The 21007-nt window shown below is 43.2% G+C and overlaps 1 protein-coding gene across 10 annotated transcripts in view; it reads left to right on the top strand.

Moving 5' to 3' along the window:
• The window catches only part of ZSWIM7 (zinc finger SWIM-type containing 7), a 301544-nt gene that overhangs the window by 157573 nt on the left and 122964 nt on the right, over positions 1–21007 (top strand). For all 10 annotated transcript variants that reach the window (XM_044054513.1, XM_044054520.1, XM_044054512.1 and 7 more), the window contains one exon: positions 10265–10367. In XM_044054513.1, coding sequence (XP_043910448.1) covers positions 10265–10367 — 103 coding nt within the window. The remainder of the gene's footprint in view (positions 1–10264; positions 10368–21007) is intronic.

Here is a 21007-nt window from a genome sequence, read left to right as displayed (position 1 = left end):
TTCTGACTGTATGGAAAATAGAGTTACAGGAATTATTGCATTCAGCAGAACAGGTTGGAAAGCGTACTTTGCAATGTGGTTTTGATTCCGTGGAGGCCTCTTTTAGGGCCGCGGTTACTGGATCTGTGATTAGAAGGCATGCCTGGCTCAAGGAGCAAAATCTGCCTGTTAAAGCTAAATTGTTGGATGCCCCTTTGCAGCATTAAACTGTTTGATGATAAGGCAGAAGAGGTTTTAAAGAAAATGGAAGACGAAGCTAAATCTATGCAAACTGTAAAAGATTTTTTGCAAGTGCAACCACCCAGTTTCAGTAGGCACTGGCCTACTAAAAATTGGTCATTTCCTGTGTCCAACAGAGCCAGTCAGGGCAAGTCCAGGCGCTCAAAAGGCTCCAGATACCAATCACAGGGTTCTTACAGGTCAAAGCAATGGGGTGCCTCCACCTCCAAATCTGGAGGAAACAAAGCACAATCCTACAGTAAGCAGTCTCAATGACTTTCCTCTACCATCACCAAGCACTTATCTTTTGGCAGCCCCCTTGGGGGGAAAACTAGCACTTCATGCTCAAAATTGGCAGTTAATTACCCAGGACAAGTGGGTATTAAACATAGTATCCCAGGGGTACAGTTTTCATTTCCATACTTTGCCAATTCCAAATGGATGGCCGGATCTGCCACAAAACCAGTGGGCGGAGGCCCAGAAACAAGTCATGTCCCTCGGCTATTCAACCGGTACCAGAAAAAGAAAAAGGAAAAGGTTTTTATTCAAGACTTTTCCTGGTACCCAGAAAAGACAATTCATGGTGTCCAGTACTGGACTTATCGATTCTGAACACATTCCTGGACATTCCAAACTTCAAAATGCTGACTTTACAACAGTTACTGCCTATGTTAGGCAAGAATGCTTGGTTAGTAACTCTAGACTTAAAAGAGGCATATCTTCATATCCCAGTAAGGGAATCATGCAGAAGATACCTCTGCTTTAAAGCAGGTTTTTTGCATTACCAATTCTCTGCACTGCCTTTTGGCTTATCTACTGCGCCCAGGGTCTTTACAAAGTGCCTGGCACCAGTAATTGCATTCTGCAGACAAAGAAGCATTCAAATTTATCCTTATCTGGACGATTGTCACATTCAAGCAGAGGGCAATGACACTCTTCTTCAACATCTGGCATTTGTAAAAAGGCTTCTAGCATGCCTAGGGTACACCATAAATGAAAAGAAATCACAACTGGTACCCTCTCAAATAATTACATTCCTGGGGGCAAGCTTGAATACAACTGCCCAGATGACTTACCTCACACCAGACAAACAAAGGCAACTGACAACATACTTCAAACAAATGGCAACAAAAACCCAGTTATCTGCAAGACAAATTCTGTAGGCTTTGGGGTTCATGGCATCCTGCATTCTACTGATTCCATATACGAGACTGCATATGAGGAAACTTCAATGGTACCTAAAAAGTTTATGGAGTCAGCATTGTCACAGCCTGGAAACAATGATTCCTCTCATCCCCTGCCTACAACGGGAGTTTCTTTGGTGGGCAGAGACATGTCACCAAAACAAGGGACTGTCATTCACTCTATCCCCTGCCACCCAAACCCTAACTACAGATGCATCAGACTATGCTTGGGGGGCCCACCTGACAGGGAGATGCATTCAGGGCAAATGGAGCCCAAACCAAATGCATCTGCATATGAATGCTCTGACAGCCTTCAAGGACTTACTTCATGCAGGACAACTACTGATAAAGACGGACAACACCACAGTTATGTGGTACATAAACAAGCAAGGGGGGTATACATTCCTACCCCCTTTGCAGACTAGCCATAGCCTTGTGGGACACAGCCTTGACTTACCAATTACATCTCCAAGCTCAATTCCTGCCAGGAAAGCAAAATACTCTGGCAGACCTAAGCAGAAATCTTATGGACCCGCACGAATGGAAACTGGATCCACAAATATTCAGCGTCTTAACACAGAAATGGGCTATTTGCCTCTCCCCAAAATTATCAGTTGGACAAATTCTGCACAAGAACTTCTCACAAAAAAGCATGGAAAGTAGATGCTCTGTCCTTCAGCTGGAAAAACTTATCAGTCTATGCCTTTCCCCCTCTGCCTCTTCTCTCCAAGGTCTTACTAAAAGTCAGATAGGAAAAACCAAAAATGATCCTAATTGCTCCGGACAGGCCTCGCCAACACTGGTACCCGCTTCTAAGGAACATGTCATACCTTCCTCCATGGTACTTGCCTCAAATACCTCATCTACTGTCTCAGCAGAACTTTCAAATTCTGTACACTCCACTCCAAACTTTGAACCTTGTAGCATGGCTAATCAACTGATCATTCAAACCACACCTCTCAGTAAATCTGTGATGGATGTCATTTTGGAAGCCGGAAGACCTAGTACTAGAAAATCTTATGCTAAGAAATAGAAGAGATTCTGTGCTTGGAACCAAACACAAGGAATAGACACAGCAACAAAGCCCAATATTCCTCAGATTTTACAGTATTTAACTGAGATGCTTGACAAGGGCCTATCTTTTATTTCAATAAAAATCCATGCCTCTGCCATTTCGGCTCATTACAACACAAAGCCTCCCCTCTTTTCACATCCACTGCTTAAACAGTATCTTAGAGGGCCCAAAAATTTAAGACCTCCCAGAAGAATGCCAACTCCTGCATGGGACTTCAAATTTGTGCTGGAAAAACTCACCCTGCCTCCTTTTGAGCCAGCAGCTACTGCGGATATAAAATTTCTATCTTGGAAAACAGCTTTCCTTTTAGCAGTCACTTCAGCAAGAAGGGTTTCAGAACTACAAGCCCTCATGGCAGTGGAGCCTTTTATTATATTTTAGCCGGACAGGAGTCACTCAGGACCAATCCTTCTTTTATGCATAAGGAGGTATCCAGTGTGGCTCTTAACCAGACCATTTGCCTGCCGACATTTTACCCAAATCCACAGAACAAGGGGGAGCAGATTCTGCATTCATTGGATGTACACAGACAACTAAGATTCTACTTAAACAGGACACAATCTCTAAGAAAGTCTGAGCAACTACTGGTAGCATTTGCTGCAGGATCAGAGGGGAAGGTTATATCAAAGCAGACTATTTCTAAATGGTAAGCCACTGCATTAATTTCTATTTGCACCATGGTAAACCTGTGCCCAAGGGGATCAGATTTCATTCCACTAGGGCTGCCTCTACTTCAGCAGCTTTTCTCAGAGTGGTCCCAACCAAAGGCATTCTAGAAGCTGCTACTTGGAGCTCTGTTCATACCTTCACAAAGCATTATCATTTACCACTCTTCTCCAAATCCAGGGCAGGCTTTGCCATTGTAGTCCTGCAGGGCCTTATAGCTGCTCCTAATGCTGTTTGGTTCCATCCTCCCATCCATAGCTTTGGGATTCTACCCAAATGTAATGACTGCAACAGTGAAACATGAAGAACATAGTACAGTTGTGTACACTTACTATAAATGTAGATGTTCAAGTGTATTCACTGTTGCAGTCTGGGTTACCCACCAGCCATCCCCCATTCTATACCTTTTCTTTCCTTCACTATACTCAAAAGCCTTTGTGCTGTATTTGCTTTTAGTTGAAGGTAAAGTTTATGTTTCTAAAAGTGCCTTTATATATTTACTGTTTGTTTATATATATATATATATATATATATATATATATATATATATATATATATATATTTGCTCCCCATTTGGGGGGGCACCTGACATCTGGGGCAAGAAAAAATGAATAAAATGGCATCGGCTACATGTTTTATACCCCTGACAACCTGATGTAATAGAAGAGGAGACAGCAACTGACGCAGGACCAATACTTTGTTATTCAGGCCAACTGAGGGCAACCTGCCAGCAGATTACCCAAATGTAATGACTGCAATAGTGAATACACTCGAACATCTACATTTATGGTAAGTGTACACAACTGTACTTTCAGTCTTTCACAGCACCCTTAGCACCTTAAGGCTGGCAGCTGGGATCATTAGCACTAATCTCTTTTAGAAACTTTTACTGAGGACATGCATGCAGTCATGAGAGAGGTTATGAAACCAAATAGAGGGCAATTATACTTTGATAAATGGAAAAGTTTCCCCTTTGCTGCAGAGAGCCCTTAAACCAGACCATGCAGCAGGGTCCTTGGTCCTCCAATACTGGTCAGACACCATAATCAGGCTTATCTTATGCTTCACTGAACATGTGTGTGCATCTGCAGCCTCTGCCTGCCATAGAATACCATAATTTCCTCCTTACTGGTAGTGAAGCAGTTCCTTAAAGTGGCCGTACACTTGAGACCACCCATGAGCGACCCCAGTGAAGCCTAAATTACATGCTGGAAAATGTAAAACTACAGCCATTAGAGACAGCAGCTTTAGTACCCTAACTTCTCCCAGAAAGGATTCTGAATTGCAGGCCCTTGTGTGCAAACAGCTCTTCCTCATCTTCCCCAAGGACAAGCTTAACTTTTGCACCACTCCAACTTCCTTGTGTAAGGTAGGGACAGAGGTTTCTCTTAATCATACAGTTAACTTTGCAGTGTTTTCTCTAACCACTCCGAGCAAATGAGAGGTGTTTTTTTTACATCCTTGATGTGCACAGGAAACTGCGATTTTGATAGAAAAAAATGAGTGATGAGAAAAGCCTAGTATGTCTTCATACTCCATGCAAAGGGTAGGCAGCACAGGCATATGCCAAATGAACCATCGCCAAATGGTTATCTCCGTGCATCTCATTGTGCTACTCCTGTCATGGAAGAGCTGCACTACAGCATATCAAGAGATATGCTATCAGACATTAGCAGCAACTGCAGCCTTTTTTAATATGGCTTCAGCACCCAGGCTACTTTAGAAGCAACTGCTTTGACTCTCTCTTCACATCTTTTCTAAAAGCTGCAGGTTGGACATTTCTTGTAAAGCCAGGGCGTTTTTTTTTCATGGCCGTCTTGCAAGGGCTTTTACAACTGATCCCTTCAAAGGCCTGGATATCCCACGTTATATAATTGTTGGGAATCATCCCTGGAGGTAGCAGTATGACAGCAGTCAATGGTATGAAGAATATAGTTGTGTAGAAATGTACCATAATTGTAGATGTTCATGTATGTTCACTGTTGCAGTACTGTTTCCCCTCCAACTGCTCCTGTGTTCTTGACTTGTTACCATTCTGTTGTTGGGGTGAGTACCCAGTCATCTTTTATTTCCACTTTTCCTCTATCTTATTCCTACAAGATGCCTTTCTTCCTCAGGTCTTCTTTAGAGAGGAAACTTTGGGAGGGACTGCTGGCTGTGGGGGCATTGGCCACTTCAGCAGCCAGCATTGTGGTGTCCACTCAGCCCTGTGTTACATTAGGGGTGAAAAAACTAAAGATGGCGTAGGGGGATGTATCTCTTACCACAGACATGTCTAGGTGAAAGGGCATCTGCTTACTCGAAAGGGGGAAGTGAGAATCTCTGAACTAAGTCTGGGTGTCAGGCCTTCTGTGTTAGAAGTCCTAAGATTGAGCTCTGCTACAACAGAAAATATGCTAAAGCATCTACAGTTATGGTGAGATAACAAAACAAACAGAAATGCCAAAGGACATGTTGAGTTGCCTGTTATAGTTGGTTTTCCACTTTTTAAAGTAAGACAGCTTCACAGCTGTATTTTCAGGGAACTGTGCTGATCACTGTACAGCAAAAGGAGTTTGGTATTATGCAAATACTAACGCTGTTAATTTAGGGTGAAAGGCAGGTAACCATATATACCATGTACACCAGGGGTCTGACACTCAGATAACCACTAGTGCTGTATGAGGATTACAACCTGCCACTGAAAGCCTTTATATGCAGAACACGGTGTCAGTTACATATATCGTACAAAGATGTCAGGAATAAAAATAAGATCTCCAAAGTCTGCCTCATACGTTAAGTAGTACAGAGTTTATTAGCAACACAATCCACAGTTCACTATCTACGATTAGATTAAGCACTTTTGTTCCTGAAAAAATGGAACTTAGAGTCTGGATAGAAACAACATAACATCCTTAAAAATAATACATTTAAAGACACAGACATACTTTTTGCAAATTTGTTTGCCGTAGTAAAATGCACACGGTTATAATACATTCAGAAAACATGGAATAATACATTCAAATAACATGAAGTTGTAAGTGCAATAGTGCAAGCAAAAATCATGATCCTAGCATTTTGACCACCACAATAGAAATATTAAATTCAGTAAAAAAAATTTATAAAAACAACAATAAAGATTAGTGTCATAATGAGCAAAGCTGAACATGATGCCAAACATTAAAATAACCTTTAAGTTAAAAACACATGAATGAGAGATGTGTAAATAAAATTATAATTGCACACATTGATAACCTAATACCTGTATAGTATATCCACAACTAATAATAATAATAATAAAAAAAGTTTGCAAAAAGTATGTCTGTGTCTTTAAATGCATGATTTTTGAGGATGTTATGTTTTTTTCCAGATTCTGAAGAAGTTCGTTTTTTTTTCAGGAATGAAAGGACTTAATCTAATCTTGGAGAGTGAACTGTGGATTGTGTTGCTAATAAACTGTGTACTAGTAAACACGAGGTGCCAGACTTTGGAGTTCTTATTTTTTATTCCTGACATCTTTGTACAATGTATTTAACTGACAGTGTTTTCCGCATAACTGTTTTCAGTGACAGGTAGTGGTTTGGTTTTAAGCCATTTTTGCCTGGGCAGGAGGTTTTTATGAGGTTTAGCAAACTCAGGAAAGGATCACAGTCTGCAAGACAAAAAGAAATGCTGGTACTATAGCTAGAAAGGTAGTGTAGTTGCTTTCCCCATCTATAGTTGTACTAGTCTGAGGGCCATGAGTTTGAGATCCATGATGTACACAGAAATAAGAAAAATGACACGAGATGTAGGCATCAGTGTCACAAAACTTAGCAATACAATGTAATAGTTAAGCAGTGACACAGTATTATCAGAGGTGCTGTCAGTTGGGAAGTGCATTAAATTGAGAGTGATAGACTGCCAACATTGGTGATCCAGTTGAGTGGTGGAGCAGCCATCAGGAGGGGTGCAGTACACACATTTACAATGTAACACAGAGGTTTTGAGGAGTTTGGGGAGTGACTGTGCTGAGGTTTATAAGCAGCAGGCAGGCACTGGTCACTGAATTTGGGTGAAGGTACAGTATGCTACTTGATGCACAACTACTTGAGAGAGAGTTCCAATTACTTGTAGTTGTGTGAATAGAGCAGGTGCTGAATGGCTGCACAACACGTAGTTTTGCAACTTGGCTAAATAGCTTGGAGAAGTAAAGTACAGAGGTTCTACATTAAACGGGGGAAAAAATGCATTACTCTTAAGTAATTCAAGTTTACCACTAATAAGTGGAAGGCCCAAGTATCTGCTGTTCAATTGTTGCATGCTTTTCTGAAAGCAGACTCTCCTGCATCCCATGATGTGTGTGCTGGGGGGTTGTGCCACACACCTCGGCTTTTTATACAGTCTAACTCCAAGTCATTCCACCTTGGAGAAAGGGTGCGCCCTGTCAACTGAGCAAAATGTTTACTTTTCCCATTCTTTAGGGTGCTGCAGCCTTCTGCTTGCAATAAGGAACTGTGGATGGTACACAAAACTTAACTCCCTGCTGAAATATTAAGATATGATTAATGCGCTTAGGAAGATATGTACCATTTTCTCACTGCTGGTTGTTGCTTTCAACTTATTTGCATGTTATGTAGTTTAAGAATTCTGTGATTCAGTATGGTGTGTTCAGACTCTTACCAGTAATTAATTTTCATCCTGGTTATGTATAGTAATGAACTAAAATCTCTGGCTATTAGGTTTATCTGAAATGTTAGAATTGTAGCTCCAGTCATGAATCCATTCAGTAAGCCGATGCTTTTTTTTCCTCTTCCAAATGCTTCCTTTTGTTGGTTTTGATGTTCTGTTATGTAAGACTTTTGTTTGTAGCTCTGAGATTGTCTGCACCAGTACGTACCATGCAAAGACATGTGACTTTTGGGGTAAATTGATTGGCAGTTGATGCATTCATTCATATTAATTGGATAGGTAGGTCTGTCTGATTCCTTTTCTTAAAATCACAGACACACACAAATGATGCAGAACAAACTGACATACGGGTAATTGTCAAAGAAACAAGTTTGCAAATGTTAGAGCAGGAAATGCCAGAAATGTAATTCATTAGGTTCAATACTGATATCGGTTTTGCAATTAATTCACTTAAAGTGCAGAATACTAACTATCATGCTCTACTGTAAGATAGAAGTGCAGGCTGGTATTCATAGAAGACTGTAGAGTAGCTTAATTCCTCCGGGTGTATATCACATCATCGAAATTCCAAAACATCGAACACCATAAGCTCGAACTTGAAATCTCGAAATGTGATAACATCGAATGCTCAGAACAGCGACTTGTATCCCAGGGAAAAAAAATCACTGTTTCGAGAAACACACACACAACACAAGCACACCAAAACTTAATAACACACACACACACACACACACACACACACACACACACACACACACACACACACACACTTTACAACACCCTACCTATAACCCTACACTATACCATACATACACTACTACCTATCCACTTACCTTAACCCGCTCCCTAACCCTAAGGTCCGTAACTATCTCACACTAACCCTAACCAGCTAAACCTAAACAAACTAAATAATACACACACACACTTTACAATACCCTACACTAAACCATACATACAGTACTACCTATCCTCTTACCTTAACCCGCTCCCTAACCCTAAGGTCCGTCGCTATCACACAGTAACCCTAAGCACCAATACCTAAGCAAACTACATAATACATGCACATATACACATTACAGTACCCTACCTGTAACCCTACACTAATCTATACATACAGTACTACCTATCCACTTAGCTTAACCCACTCCCTAACCCTAAGGTCCCTCACTATCACACACTTACCTTAACCCCGTACATAACCTTCGCACCACACTGAAGTAAACAGCGAAGCTGCAGAAACAGCCCACCAAATTCTTTCCCTGGGAAAGAATTCGATGTTCTGCAGCTTCGCTGTTTTGAGTTTGTTATAACATTCGAGGTGTTCAGATTTTGATGTTATAATATAGACTCTAAGTCTGCTGTAGTGCTGTGCTGAGTTACACTGCCATACCATTAATTGATTCATCATCCACATACATTTAGCTATAAGGGCGACAACTCATTTCGAAAAAAATTGCACAAGTATGAATTGCTCCACTAAGCAGCTGAAATAGTTGTGGAGTGCCCTGTCTACTAAAAAGACCCACTGAGGCAGTGACAGTCTCCCAGACAGACAGACCGACACATACATAAAAAAGATAGCCATGCAGTGAAACCCACAGAGACACTATTCCAGTACTCTGTGTGATGCTGGTATGTACACAGTGACTTAACTACACTAGTAATCTGAAAAGAGTGAAGCTACTTTACTTCACCCTCATAGATTCCCATCATTGAAATTTATAGCCATAGGTATGAAGAGCAAGTTACATTTGGACCACTACCCTGAACAAAACTTGATTAGCAGAGTCTGAATCCTGTGCTAGGCAAGGCTCTTACCAGGGTGTCAATACAGACTTATCTCATGGACTACTATATTTACATTCAGTGCTAGGATATAGGTGCTTGTAGGTAATGAGAGGTCAGTAAATCAGCAGTCTTGAAGTATATTTAGCAGGTTGACGTTGTCTTTGAATTTGGGCCACTGTCCTCAGAAATGTGCAAAATGTTGCCCTTCTGAGTAATCCTTGCTACTATGATTCAGTGTTTTCAGCCTTCATTTCTAGTAAAGTAAGGATATTAATAAATGCTTTTCCTCAGTCATCATCATATCGATATTTTAAAATGTCATATTTTGCTAGTTTTCCTTTCAGTATATGTTTGTGTTTTACACAGTACTGCATACTTTTGAATTAACTGACTGTGGAATTATATCGCTTGCATTTAAAACCAGAATTTTCAGCATTGTAGTATGCCCATTGTACGGTTAGTCATAAGGTTCTGCACCTTAGAAGGTTGTGTGTCAGTACTGTATTTATTCATGTGTTAGCATCTCACTCATTTTCTAGTCTGTTTTTTTTGTTCCATTTGTTGTCACAGATTCTGTTGGTTGTAATATAATTAGTGTGTCTTCATTGTAACCCCGTGATTACCCAGAATTAGTTTGAGTACCCTACTGTATTAACTGATACCTTTCCCTATAAAATTTTAGGTTGAAATTTATGTTTGGACCTATTGCTGTTCATGCGTTGGACCTGGTTGATCAACACTCAGTGACTCAATTTGTAGCTCCCAGTGGGAGAGCAGTATACCAGGTACATAACTTATGCAGTCATTCACATGTGTTTGTGATATAGTTTTTTAGCTGAATAATTTGTTGATTTCCTTTCTGATTTTTTTTTTTTTGCCATTATGTTAGTTGATTTGAATATACTTGTAAGCCTGAATCAAGGATTTTTTTGTTTTGTGAGGTTAACCTTTTAGTAGTCGCACTTCATTTTTAAAAAAGTGCCTGCACAGATTAGATGTCTTCAAAGAGGTCATAGGTCTGTGACTGTGCTCTCTCATCCTTACTCTCATTGATTTGGTTGCATGCCATTTGCACTTTCTCTGAGACTGAGCCGACCTCCATTGTGGATGTGAAGGGGGAACTGAGGTTTACAATTTCTGAAGGGTCGAGGGGGATTCTACTAATACTTGTAAGAGAAGAAATATCTGTTCCCCTTATAGAGGTATGACAGGGGTCAGAACCTCCTAAGTTTGTTAGGGCTGAGGTTCCTGTAAAAAAACAAAAATATATAAGTACAGTGGATATAAAAAGTGTACACATCCCTGTTAAAATGCCAGGTTTTTGTGATATAAAAAAATGAGACCACAATAAATCATTTCAAAACTTTTCTCACCTTTTAATGTGATCTATAACCCGTACACTTAAGTTGAAAAAGGAACAAATCTGTTAGGGGACAAAATGTAAAAAATAAAAAATGTACAATTAGCTGGTTGCATAAGTAATGCACACCCTTAAACTAATACCTTTGTTGAAGCACCTTTTGATTTAATTACACCATTCAATCTTCTTGGGTAGGAGTCTGGCAACATTGCATATCTTGACTTGGCAATATCTGCCCACTCTTCCTTGCAAAAGCGTTCCAAATCTGTCAGATTGTGAGAGCATCTGTTGTGCACAGCCCTGTTTAGGTCTTCAGTAAATTATTAGAATACATATTTTATAGTGTTGCTGTACAGAAACTACCAATAAAAAAACCTAATGCATTAAGATGACATTTTAGAGCACTGAAAGTAGACTAAAGTGCTGCAGTGTATAATAGTAGGGGTGCATGGTAATGAAAAGAAAGGCAAGTACATATGAAATAAGGTAAACCAGTAGTGCCAATACACTGAGAATGGGTGGTAGATAGTGCTAGACAAATAAAATGATTGAGAGATGGAGAGTACAGGTAGCTGTAGAAAGCTAGTGTGAAGGACAGAGGGTCCATTGGATTTATAATCAATAGTCTTTTATGGTAACAGCTAGTTATATCAGATCGGAAGAGCTGGCTTATTTTTATTTTATATGTGCTTATCTATGTTATAAGAAGCAGGACAGAAGACGAGGAGGCATACATGCTAGGTTAAGGGTACTAGGTTCAGCCTAAATATTAGAAGGTACTCGTTCAGAGAATAAGTAGTCATTAAATGAAGTAGGTTACCTGAGTAGTTAGTGGACTGTTATTCCAGGCTTTTCTGAAAGACTTTTGTGGTCTGAGTTGTGGGTTAAGAGAAGTAGCATAGGAGGAGCAAAGAAAATGTTAACTATACAAATAGGACAGATTAGGTAGCCATTTTATAGTTTTCTGTTGTCATGGTCATGCATTGGTATGTAAATTGCCTTTATGACAGCAAGGTTTTTTGGGTAATGTTTGTATTAAGGCAATGACTTTGAGACTTTCTTTTTTTGTATTTTGACCTTTCTGTAATTCTAATACAAGACCAGATTTGCTGTGAATTCAGATGCTAATTATGGATGGAGTCTCACATTTAAAGTGAGGGATAACAGTGCTGCTATTGCATGGTTTGTGGAGGCATGTATAGCTATCCAATGATCATAACTTATTTTGCTCACAATTTGAAAAGTACAGTTGTATAACTAAAACCATAATAGTAGATGTTCTAATAACTGCTATGGGTTATGTTCTGCCAAGGACATAACAGCTGAGCAGCTTTCAAAGCTTCAGTGCACTTTCCTCAAACCAAAACTATTAGTCAGCTCAAGCAGAGCTAAGTCAGGTTTGAGTGCCAAGTCTTTAGAGCTTTTATGCCAGCAGAGAGATGGAGGCTAAAGCTTTGAAAGGGAATATGCTAGAGAAATAATAACTATCCACACCCTGACATAAAAACATACGAAAAAACAAGTGGGCATGAGGGAGGGAGACGCTACTGCAGCAGTCATCATTCAGGCATTTACCGCTAAGATAAGTTTTCTTACACAGCTGTACAATGTTCTTTATTTGATTAGTGCTGCAAAAGCCTAAGCTGTATGGATAGATTATCATAGTTTAGAATAGACTAGGCGGTGGAAGGATAAGGATCCAGGAGCCTCTGGATAGTGGTCCCAGCAAACCTTGTCCTAGACCTGGAGAATGAATTTAGTTTATAGTGCTTTTTTAACAGTATGCAAAAAGGTCCAAGTTACTGTGTCTAGATTATAACCTTTCCAAAAGGCCACAGAAGAAACCAAGGCTGTGTTAAAAGTGTTTGACCCTGCCTGGAATAGTTTTGTTGTGGGAGTAACAAAAATGTAACAGCATGAGAAAAACATTTGGAAATGATATGATGTTATGTGATCCTATCTCGCCTACATTCTGAATGATGGGTTCGGAGCCGATCCCTCGGCTCCGACTCGGCACGCTTATGCCAAAGAGCGAAGTCTCTTATTGGCTGAGCTTACTATATCCCAGGATGCACCACTACCAGTCCCCCAGATCTCGTTTGCTTCCCTCGAAGACGTGGTCTCGAGCTGGCTGGGCTGAGTAGCTTTTATTAACTACTTTTCTGTCAGTTTTTGCTGTTTTTGGTCACAAAGCTGTTTTAACGCTATCGCTTCTTTGTGTACGTTTGGATTGTGAAAATTGTTGTGTGTGATTGGGTTGAGTTTGTTTTCGCCCCATTACATCCAGGGCCTTCCCGGTCAACCTTTGAAAACTTTTCAGGGTCTCAAGTCTTTAGTAGTTTAGAGTTCCCTGTCATTTACAGCTAGTGTTTGTGTTAAACTATAACTGTAAGCTTAGATTTATCACAAGCGAATCTATAGTTGTTTAATTTCCTGTCAAAAAGTTGTTTAACATCATGTCTCAAACCCCTAGGCCTTCGGGCTTTAAAAAATGTTCGAAATGTGGTTTTAAGATGTCTATTACTGATGATCATTTGCTCTGTGTATATTGTCTAGGGGCAAAGCACTTGCAGGAGTCATGCAGCGTATGTCACGCTTTTTCCTCAAGGGTCCTCCAGGAGAGGAAAAATAAATTGATTCTTAAGGGGTTAATTAAACCCTCTTTTGAAGAAGCCTTAGCATCCTCTCCGGCTCCGGCCAAAGAAAAGGGCCGGTTCCGACCAGTCCGTCGGATCCGACTGCCAAGAGACCTAGGCAGGCCTCTCCTTCGGCTCCAAAGACTTGGAGCCGAGGTTGAACGGTCTGCCTCGATGCCACCAGTATCGACTCCTCTGGCTTGAGCCGATGGCTGGGGCATCGAGGCGGGTCACCTTCGCGGCTCCACTGCTCTCGGAGCCGACAAGGTCGCTCAGACACTTCCTCCTCGGCGCCGAAGTCTACCTCGGCACCGATGGAATCTGCTGTGAGTATTCCTCGGCCGATACTCATCGAGTCGCCTCGAGCCGGTCCCCTAGCCCTTTGGGGCCGATGGAGAGGCCTTCTCGAACCCGTTCTGTTTCCTCTCGGTCTTGAGGATGTCGGATTCTGATATAGACAGGGTGCTCCAAAGACTGTTCCAGTCCCCAGTCTTCCAAAATTTGTTTCGGTTCCGACCCAGCTGGTTTCGGAGCCGATGACCTTGGCCCACCCGTTGCCATTCCTCCTCCGACCGCTTGGCTCCGTCGGAGCAGGTGCTGTTGGAGCCGATGGAGATCTCAGGGTCGGCTCCGACCCTTACTCCAACCCGGCCTTGGTCCGAGTTTAGTACTGTGGACTTCTTCGGCTGGACCCGGGGTGATGTTTGGGACCTATGCTTTCGGTTCCGAGCCTCCCCTCGGTGCTTGCTGCGGGACTTCCGTCGGCTATCACGGCTCGAGTCGGACACTCCCAGGATTCTGGGGTCCGGCTTTCAGGGCCATGAGGAGTGCCTTGGCCAAGTCCTCTTGCCATCTCTCCGGTTTTACCAGCACCTTCCTGGGCGTGGAGACTGGGTCTTTGGCAGTTCCCTGTCCGTAGCCAGCGGAGCCCGAGGCCTGAGGTTACCCCAGTGGGGTTCCTCCTCCTGAGGGTTCTTCGGAGTTGTCTTCAGAGGAACCCCCAAGGAAGAGATCGTGCAAGAGGAAGCACGTGGACTCCCCTGAGTCTATTACATCGGACACTGATATGGATGATGCGGAGGGGTCCCCGAAGTCGTCCTCGGATGATGTCTCATTTGCAGACATCTTAGAGATCCTCAAACAACGAGGCAGCTGGATATCCAAACCCCCCTCTGCTGACGAATCAGTGCTCCTCAAGGCTTTTGGGGCTCAGCCCTCCGCCTCCTGGGTGTCTCCGCCCTTCGACGAGCTTCTGGATTTAGTTTGTCGAAGGGCGTGGGAACATCCAGATACCGTGGAACCAGTCCCTTCTCGTCCAAATAAATTTTTATCTGCTCCCCGAGAAGGAGTTCCTTACTAAAGGCGTGGCTGTAGATGCCATGGTGGTGGCATCTGCTACACAACAAGACGTGGCAGAGGCTTCAACGTCCATCCATCCTCCTAATAAGGAGTCTAGGAGTATGGATAGGTACGGGAAGCGCACCCTGACTTCAGCGGCCTTTACCTTAAGGTCTCTGAATTATTTGGCACATTTTATCAGGCTTCAGAGGGATCTGGTCAAGGAGTTGTCAGATTCCCTTTCGGGTAACCTACCTGAGCAGCTAGCCCAGTCCGTTAGCTCTCAGTTGGCTATCCTTACGTCAATTTCTAACTCGTCCATGAGGCTCATTTCCTATGCGGCCGAAGGCGGGTAGAGCGGCAGGCACAGGCGTGGCTACACGTAGACAAGCCTGGCTCCGCTTGTGTCAGTTTGCGGAGGCCTTCAAGTCTTCCTTCGCCGACGCTCCCTTTGATGGGTCCTCATTGTTTGGACCCAAGGTGAAAGACACCCTTACCCGCTGTGAGCAAGAGGGAAAACGTTATCTGCCGTAGGTGCCCGTTATTCCACTCCTTCGGCCTTACCCCAAGGCTAAAGGAGGGGAAAATGTGGTTCAAAATCTCGCAAGTTTTTCTCCCAACAGCAGGAAGGTTCCCCGTCCAGAGGCAGAGGGCGGCGAAATTTTTCAGGGAGACGCCGTCCCAGCGGCGGGAGAGGGCCCGCAATTCTGGAGACCCTTGAGTCCTTTCGTGGCTCTTCAGCCTCCCACACGTCATGAGGGATTGCCCGGCTGTGCTGCTCGGAGCCAGTCGGGTGTCGTTAAGCACCTAAATGCCTGGGAGTCAATCACTCAGGACAGATGGGTGCTTCGGATCATTGCCGGAGGTTACACCATCCCATTCAAATACTCACCCCCACCGTCCAAGAGAATCCCGGACCCACCACCCAGTCAAAGGGAAATAGCAGCCGCAGAAGCTTTAAAGCTGCTAGAAAAGGAGTCATCCAACCGGTCCCCACAGACCAGATCGGATCAGGAAATTACTCCAGGTTCTTTTAGTGCCAAAAGACAGGGGACCTGAGACCAATATTGATCTCAGCAGACTGAACCAATCCGTCACGAAATCCAAATTCCGAATGGTCACGTTACAATCCATTCTTCCGTTGTTGGAGAAGGATGTTCGGATGTGCTCCATAGACCTCAAGGACGCCTATTATCACATACCGATACATCAGGCGTCCAGAAGGTATCTGCGCTTCAGCCTGGGAGTCAGTCATTACCAATTTTGTGCTCTGCCCTTTGGTCTCACCACAGCCCCAGGGTGTTCACCAAGTGTTTGGCAGTAGTGACGGCTCACCTGAGAAGTCTTGGATTCCAAGTGTTTCCCTATCTCGACGACTGGCTCCTGACTGCCACCACCAGGCATCTACTAATGGACAACCTCAAAGCCACCATCTCCTGGGTGTTTCCCTAGGATTACATTCAATTGGTCAAAGTCTGTCTTGCTGCCCTCTCAGCATAAAGTTTATAGGAGCAGAGATAGACTCAAGATTGATGCGTCTTTCTTCCCGCCGAAAGGATCCGGACTTTACAGGGCCAAGTTCAAGCTCTAATCTCGAGATCCAAAGCCCCAGCCAGGATGGTCCTACAGGTTTTAGGCTCAATGTCTGCCACGGTTCTTTTAGTTCCTCTAGCAAGATTACACATGAGGATTCTTCAGTGGCTCTTGTCAACTCAATGGTCCTTTCAGAATCTTCCCTCAATCATCACATCATGATTACGGAAATATGCAAAGGGACCTTCGCTGGTGGCTTCAGACATCCAACTTGGATCAGGAAAACCCTTTGTTCTCCCTCCAGTGGTTACCCTGACGACAGATGCCTCCCAGATAGGGTGGGGGCATTGTCTGGGCAGGCTAGTTCAGGGCTCCTGGCTTCCGGAAAGCTCTTCTCCACATCAACGTGTTGGAGATGAGGGCTGTACTTCTATCCCTACAGGCCTTACACAAATTTCTTCCTCAGGGCATCATCGCCATCCACACAGACAACATGTCGGTGGTTTGGTATCTGAACAAACAAGGAGGGACCAGATCGCACCCCTTTGCAGAGAGGCCATGAGAGTGTGGGAATGGGCTGTAGCTACCAACCGCTTCTTGGTAGCGACCCACATCCCGGGAAAGTCAAATGTATTGGCGGACAAATTAAGCAGGACAATTCTCTCTCCTCACGAATGGTCTCTAAACCGCACAGTAGCAGCCCAGGTTTTCAAGAGATGGGGGCCGTGCTGCGACCTATTTGCAACTCCACAAAACACCAAGTGCCAGAGGTTCTTCTCCTTGATTCCACATCAGGAAGTACCAGCCATGGATGCTCTAGCACAACCTTGGCCAACAGGGCTACTTTATGCCTTTCCTCCAATTCCACTCCTTCCAAAAGTTATTCAAAAGCTTCTCAACTGGGGTCTTCAATGATTCTGATTGCCCCATACTGGCCTCGTCAGATATGGTTTCCTTACCTGAAAAGCATGCAGTGGACGATCCGTGGACCTTAGACCTGATCCCGGATTTGCTAATCCATCAGTCGGGACATTGGCATCAGTCCCTTCAATCTCTAAAATTGACAGCTTGGCTCCTCCACTTCCAACCTTAGTTAGAAGGCACACACTAGACCCGGAAGTTGTTCACATTTTATCTTCGGCCCACAAACCCACCACTAACAAATTGTACCTCAGTAAGTGGAAGAGGTTTGCTATCTGGCTCAACTCAAGGGCTTAGACCCTATCACTGCTCCTGTCCCAGAGGTTTTGAAATTCTTAACATCCCTGTTTAATCAGGGATCTTCTGTCTCAACTATTAAAGTCCAACTAGCTGCTATCTCTAAATTCCATGAATCCACGGATCCTCCTTTGATGAGCAGCAGACTATGCAAACGTTCATTAAAGGTGCCAGTCTGTTAAGACCACCAGTTTTTCATCCTGCACCTCCGTGGGATCTTGATTTGGTGCTTCATTAACATCTCCCCTTTGAACCGGCTGCTACATGCGAATTAAAATATCTGTCTTGGAAAGCGGCATTCTTAGTGGCTATTACCTCTGCAAGAAGAGTCTCAGAGCTTCAAGCCCTGTCTATTAAACCACCGCACTTGATTTTCCACAAGGATAGAGTATCACTTAGGCCTAATCCATCCTTTGTCCCAAAAGTCTGTTCTAGTTTCTGTCTTCAACAATCTCTAGAGCTACCAGTTTTCTTTCCAAAATTCTCTAATGAAGCAGAATACACTCTCCATAAATTGGATGTTCACAGGCAATTACGCTTCTATTTAGACAGGACTCAGCAACTTCGTAAGTCAGACCAGTTGTTTGTGTCCTTCTCAGATAATAAATTGGGTCAAACCATTACAAAAGCTACAATCTCAAAATGGATCAGAGATTGCATAACTCAGGCCTATTCTTCTTGAATAAACAACTTACATCATCTATCAAAGCTCATTCTACCAGAGCTATGGCTACTTCTATAGCCTTTCATTCCAAGCTCGCTATATCGAAATTTGTGCTGCGGCTACTTGGTCCAACCGCACACTTTCATTTCCCACTACAAATTGGATGTGGCATCTAGAGGACGAGCTTCATTTGGTTCCACGGTACTCAGGAGTGTTTTCCAGTGAGCCACCCAGGATTCAGGTGCTAGGACGCTGTCCCATCATTCAGAATGTAGGCGAGATAGGATCACATAACATCTTTTAGTTATGTACTCACCATAACTTCAGATGTTTGGGATCCATCTCTACATTCCTGATACCCACCCTCCTTCCCCTGCCTTGCAGATCAGAAGAGATTGAACGGTTTTGAGCGCCCCTGTTTTTATCTCCTTTCATCTAACGATGTTATATAAGCAGGGTATGCATGTGTGCATGTATGCGGACAAACTAGATCTGGGGGACTGGTAGTGGTGCATCCTGGGATATAGTAAGCTCAGCCAATAAGAGACTTCGCTCTTTGGCATAAGCGTGCCGAGTCGGAGCCGAGGGATCGGCTCCGAACCCATCATTCAGAATGTAGGCGAGATGGATCCCAAACATCTGAAGTTATGGTGAGTACATAACTAAAAGTTTTCACTCTGGTTGCCCTTTCTTCTTACCATCACAAGAAATGAACATCTGACTCGAAGTTTTGAAAGATTTTGTTCTGTCATGATAGTGACAGAGATATCTGACATCCAAGGTATGAAGTCACCTTTCTGTCTTATTTTTACATTCTGAAAAAAAGAGAAAAGATATGGATCACTTGGCTCAGTGTAAACTCAGACACCCCTTTAGGCATAAATGAAGATTTGTTCTCAAAAGCATGCATTTGCACTTGTTTCTGTCCTCTAACTCGTCTAGTGCAGATACAGATTCTTACTTTTAGCACTTAAATTTGCTTATTCGTGCACAGCACTTGTTCAGAACTTGTAAGCACTAAATAAGCTACTAATTACTATAGCACTCAAACTTCCTCATTACCTAGAGGAAAACAGTTTTTGCACTTAGTTTCTCACTTGCTTAGAGAAAAAACAGCTCTTGTACTCACTTTCCTCACTTATCTAGAGGAAAATAGGCATGTCCAAGGGTCAGCTCCCAGTGTTCTCTCCTGTCTATCTGATGAATCTGGGCATCTTGAGGCAATGTAGAAATTTGTAGAAATTGCCTCATGTACACAGACAACCCTCTCCTCCTACCATCCAACACTACAACCTGTGAGAGATGCACTTATCTAGCCAAACTGGAGGTAAAACTCTCTCCAACCAAGACTGAACTTGACAGTCATGAGGAGAAGGTAAACATTTGCACCACACCACACTCATCACATAATCTCACTAAATCTACACCACCAAAATCCACACATAGTAACACAAAAACATTTGCAGAGGCTCTCAATAATAATCTATCTAAGCAACAGAGACCTCCAAAGCAGAAACGCAAGCAACCTCCATCCCCCAACACAACCCAAATGACACATAGCCCACAGACTCGGTGTGCCACTCAACCACAGCCAATAAGGCAAAACAATGTACCCAACACACTAGTCATAGGTGACTCTATAGTAAGGCACACTGATGTCCCACTCACCAGGCTAAACAAGGAGAAGGTTACTGTCAGCTGCCTCTAGGGTACCAGGATCTGCCACATAACCCACGCACTCAGGTCACTCCACAACAAGTACAAATATGACTCTGTCATTGTCCATGTTGGTGTGAATGACCTGAGGCACTCCCTGGACTACATGAAAAGAGACATGGAAGAGCTCTCTGCTCTTGTAGCCCAGGCAGGTATGACCTTAGCCCTGAGTAGCATTCTGCCATCACCCAGAATGATACCGCAGTACAAGGACAAAATGATTGACTTCAACAATTGGCTAAGCTTCTAGTGTCATTCTAAGGGGATAGAGTATCTGTCTGTCTGGGATGAAATGGTCGACAGACCATGATGCTTTGGCACAGATGGCCTGCACCTGTCGCCCCTGGGATTTCGGATACTGGCTAAGGCTCTTGCTGCCCCTATAGTGCCTTTTTTAGGCAAGGTTCAAATATATTCACCACCGTAACAGGAACAGGCAAGCAAAAACTGAGGGTAATGCTACTTAATGCTAGAACTCTAAATCTCAAAATGCACTCACTCAAGGCACTCCTTAAAATGGAGAACATTGATATCTGTGCAGTGATTGAGACCTGGTTCAAGGCTCCAGAGAGCACCCCTGCACTACCAGGCTATAACTCATACCACACTTTTTGGCCATGTAACCTGGACCGAAACACCAAAGGCGGAGGTGTGTCCATATTCATTAAGGATATCCACACCTCCAGACTAGTTGCTCAGCATAATGTGTCCGAGGTTATCTAAGTGCAACTAACTCTAGGCAAAACTGCAATCTAAATTGTAGCTTGCTACAGATCCCCTACCATGCCCCAGGATTCCCACTCCTTTCTTCTTGATGTACTGGAAAATATTAGGGTTCAATCAATCACTCTAATAATGGGCGACTTCAACTACCCCACCATTAACTGGGAAAACTACTCGTGTACCAACTCCTTAGCTCAACGCTTTCTGGAATTCATAAACTCCAATGCCCTGGATCAA

This window comes from Protopterus annectens, chromosome 13.part0 (assembly GCF_019279795.1).
Source record: "Protopterus annectens isolate FY-2018-M chromosome 13.part0, PAN1.0, whole genome shotgun sequence".
NCBI lineage: Eukaryota > Metazoa > Chordata > Ceratodontiformes > Protopteridae > Protopterus > Protopterus annectens.
Note: the sequence above shows the minus strand (reverse complement) of the source record. Positions and strands in the feature narration are given on the sequence as shown.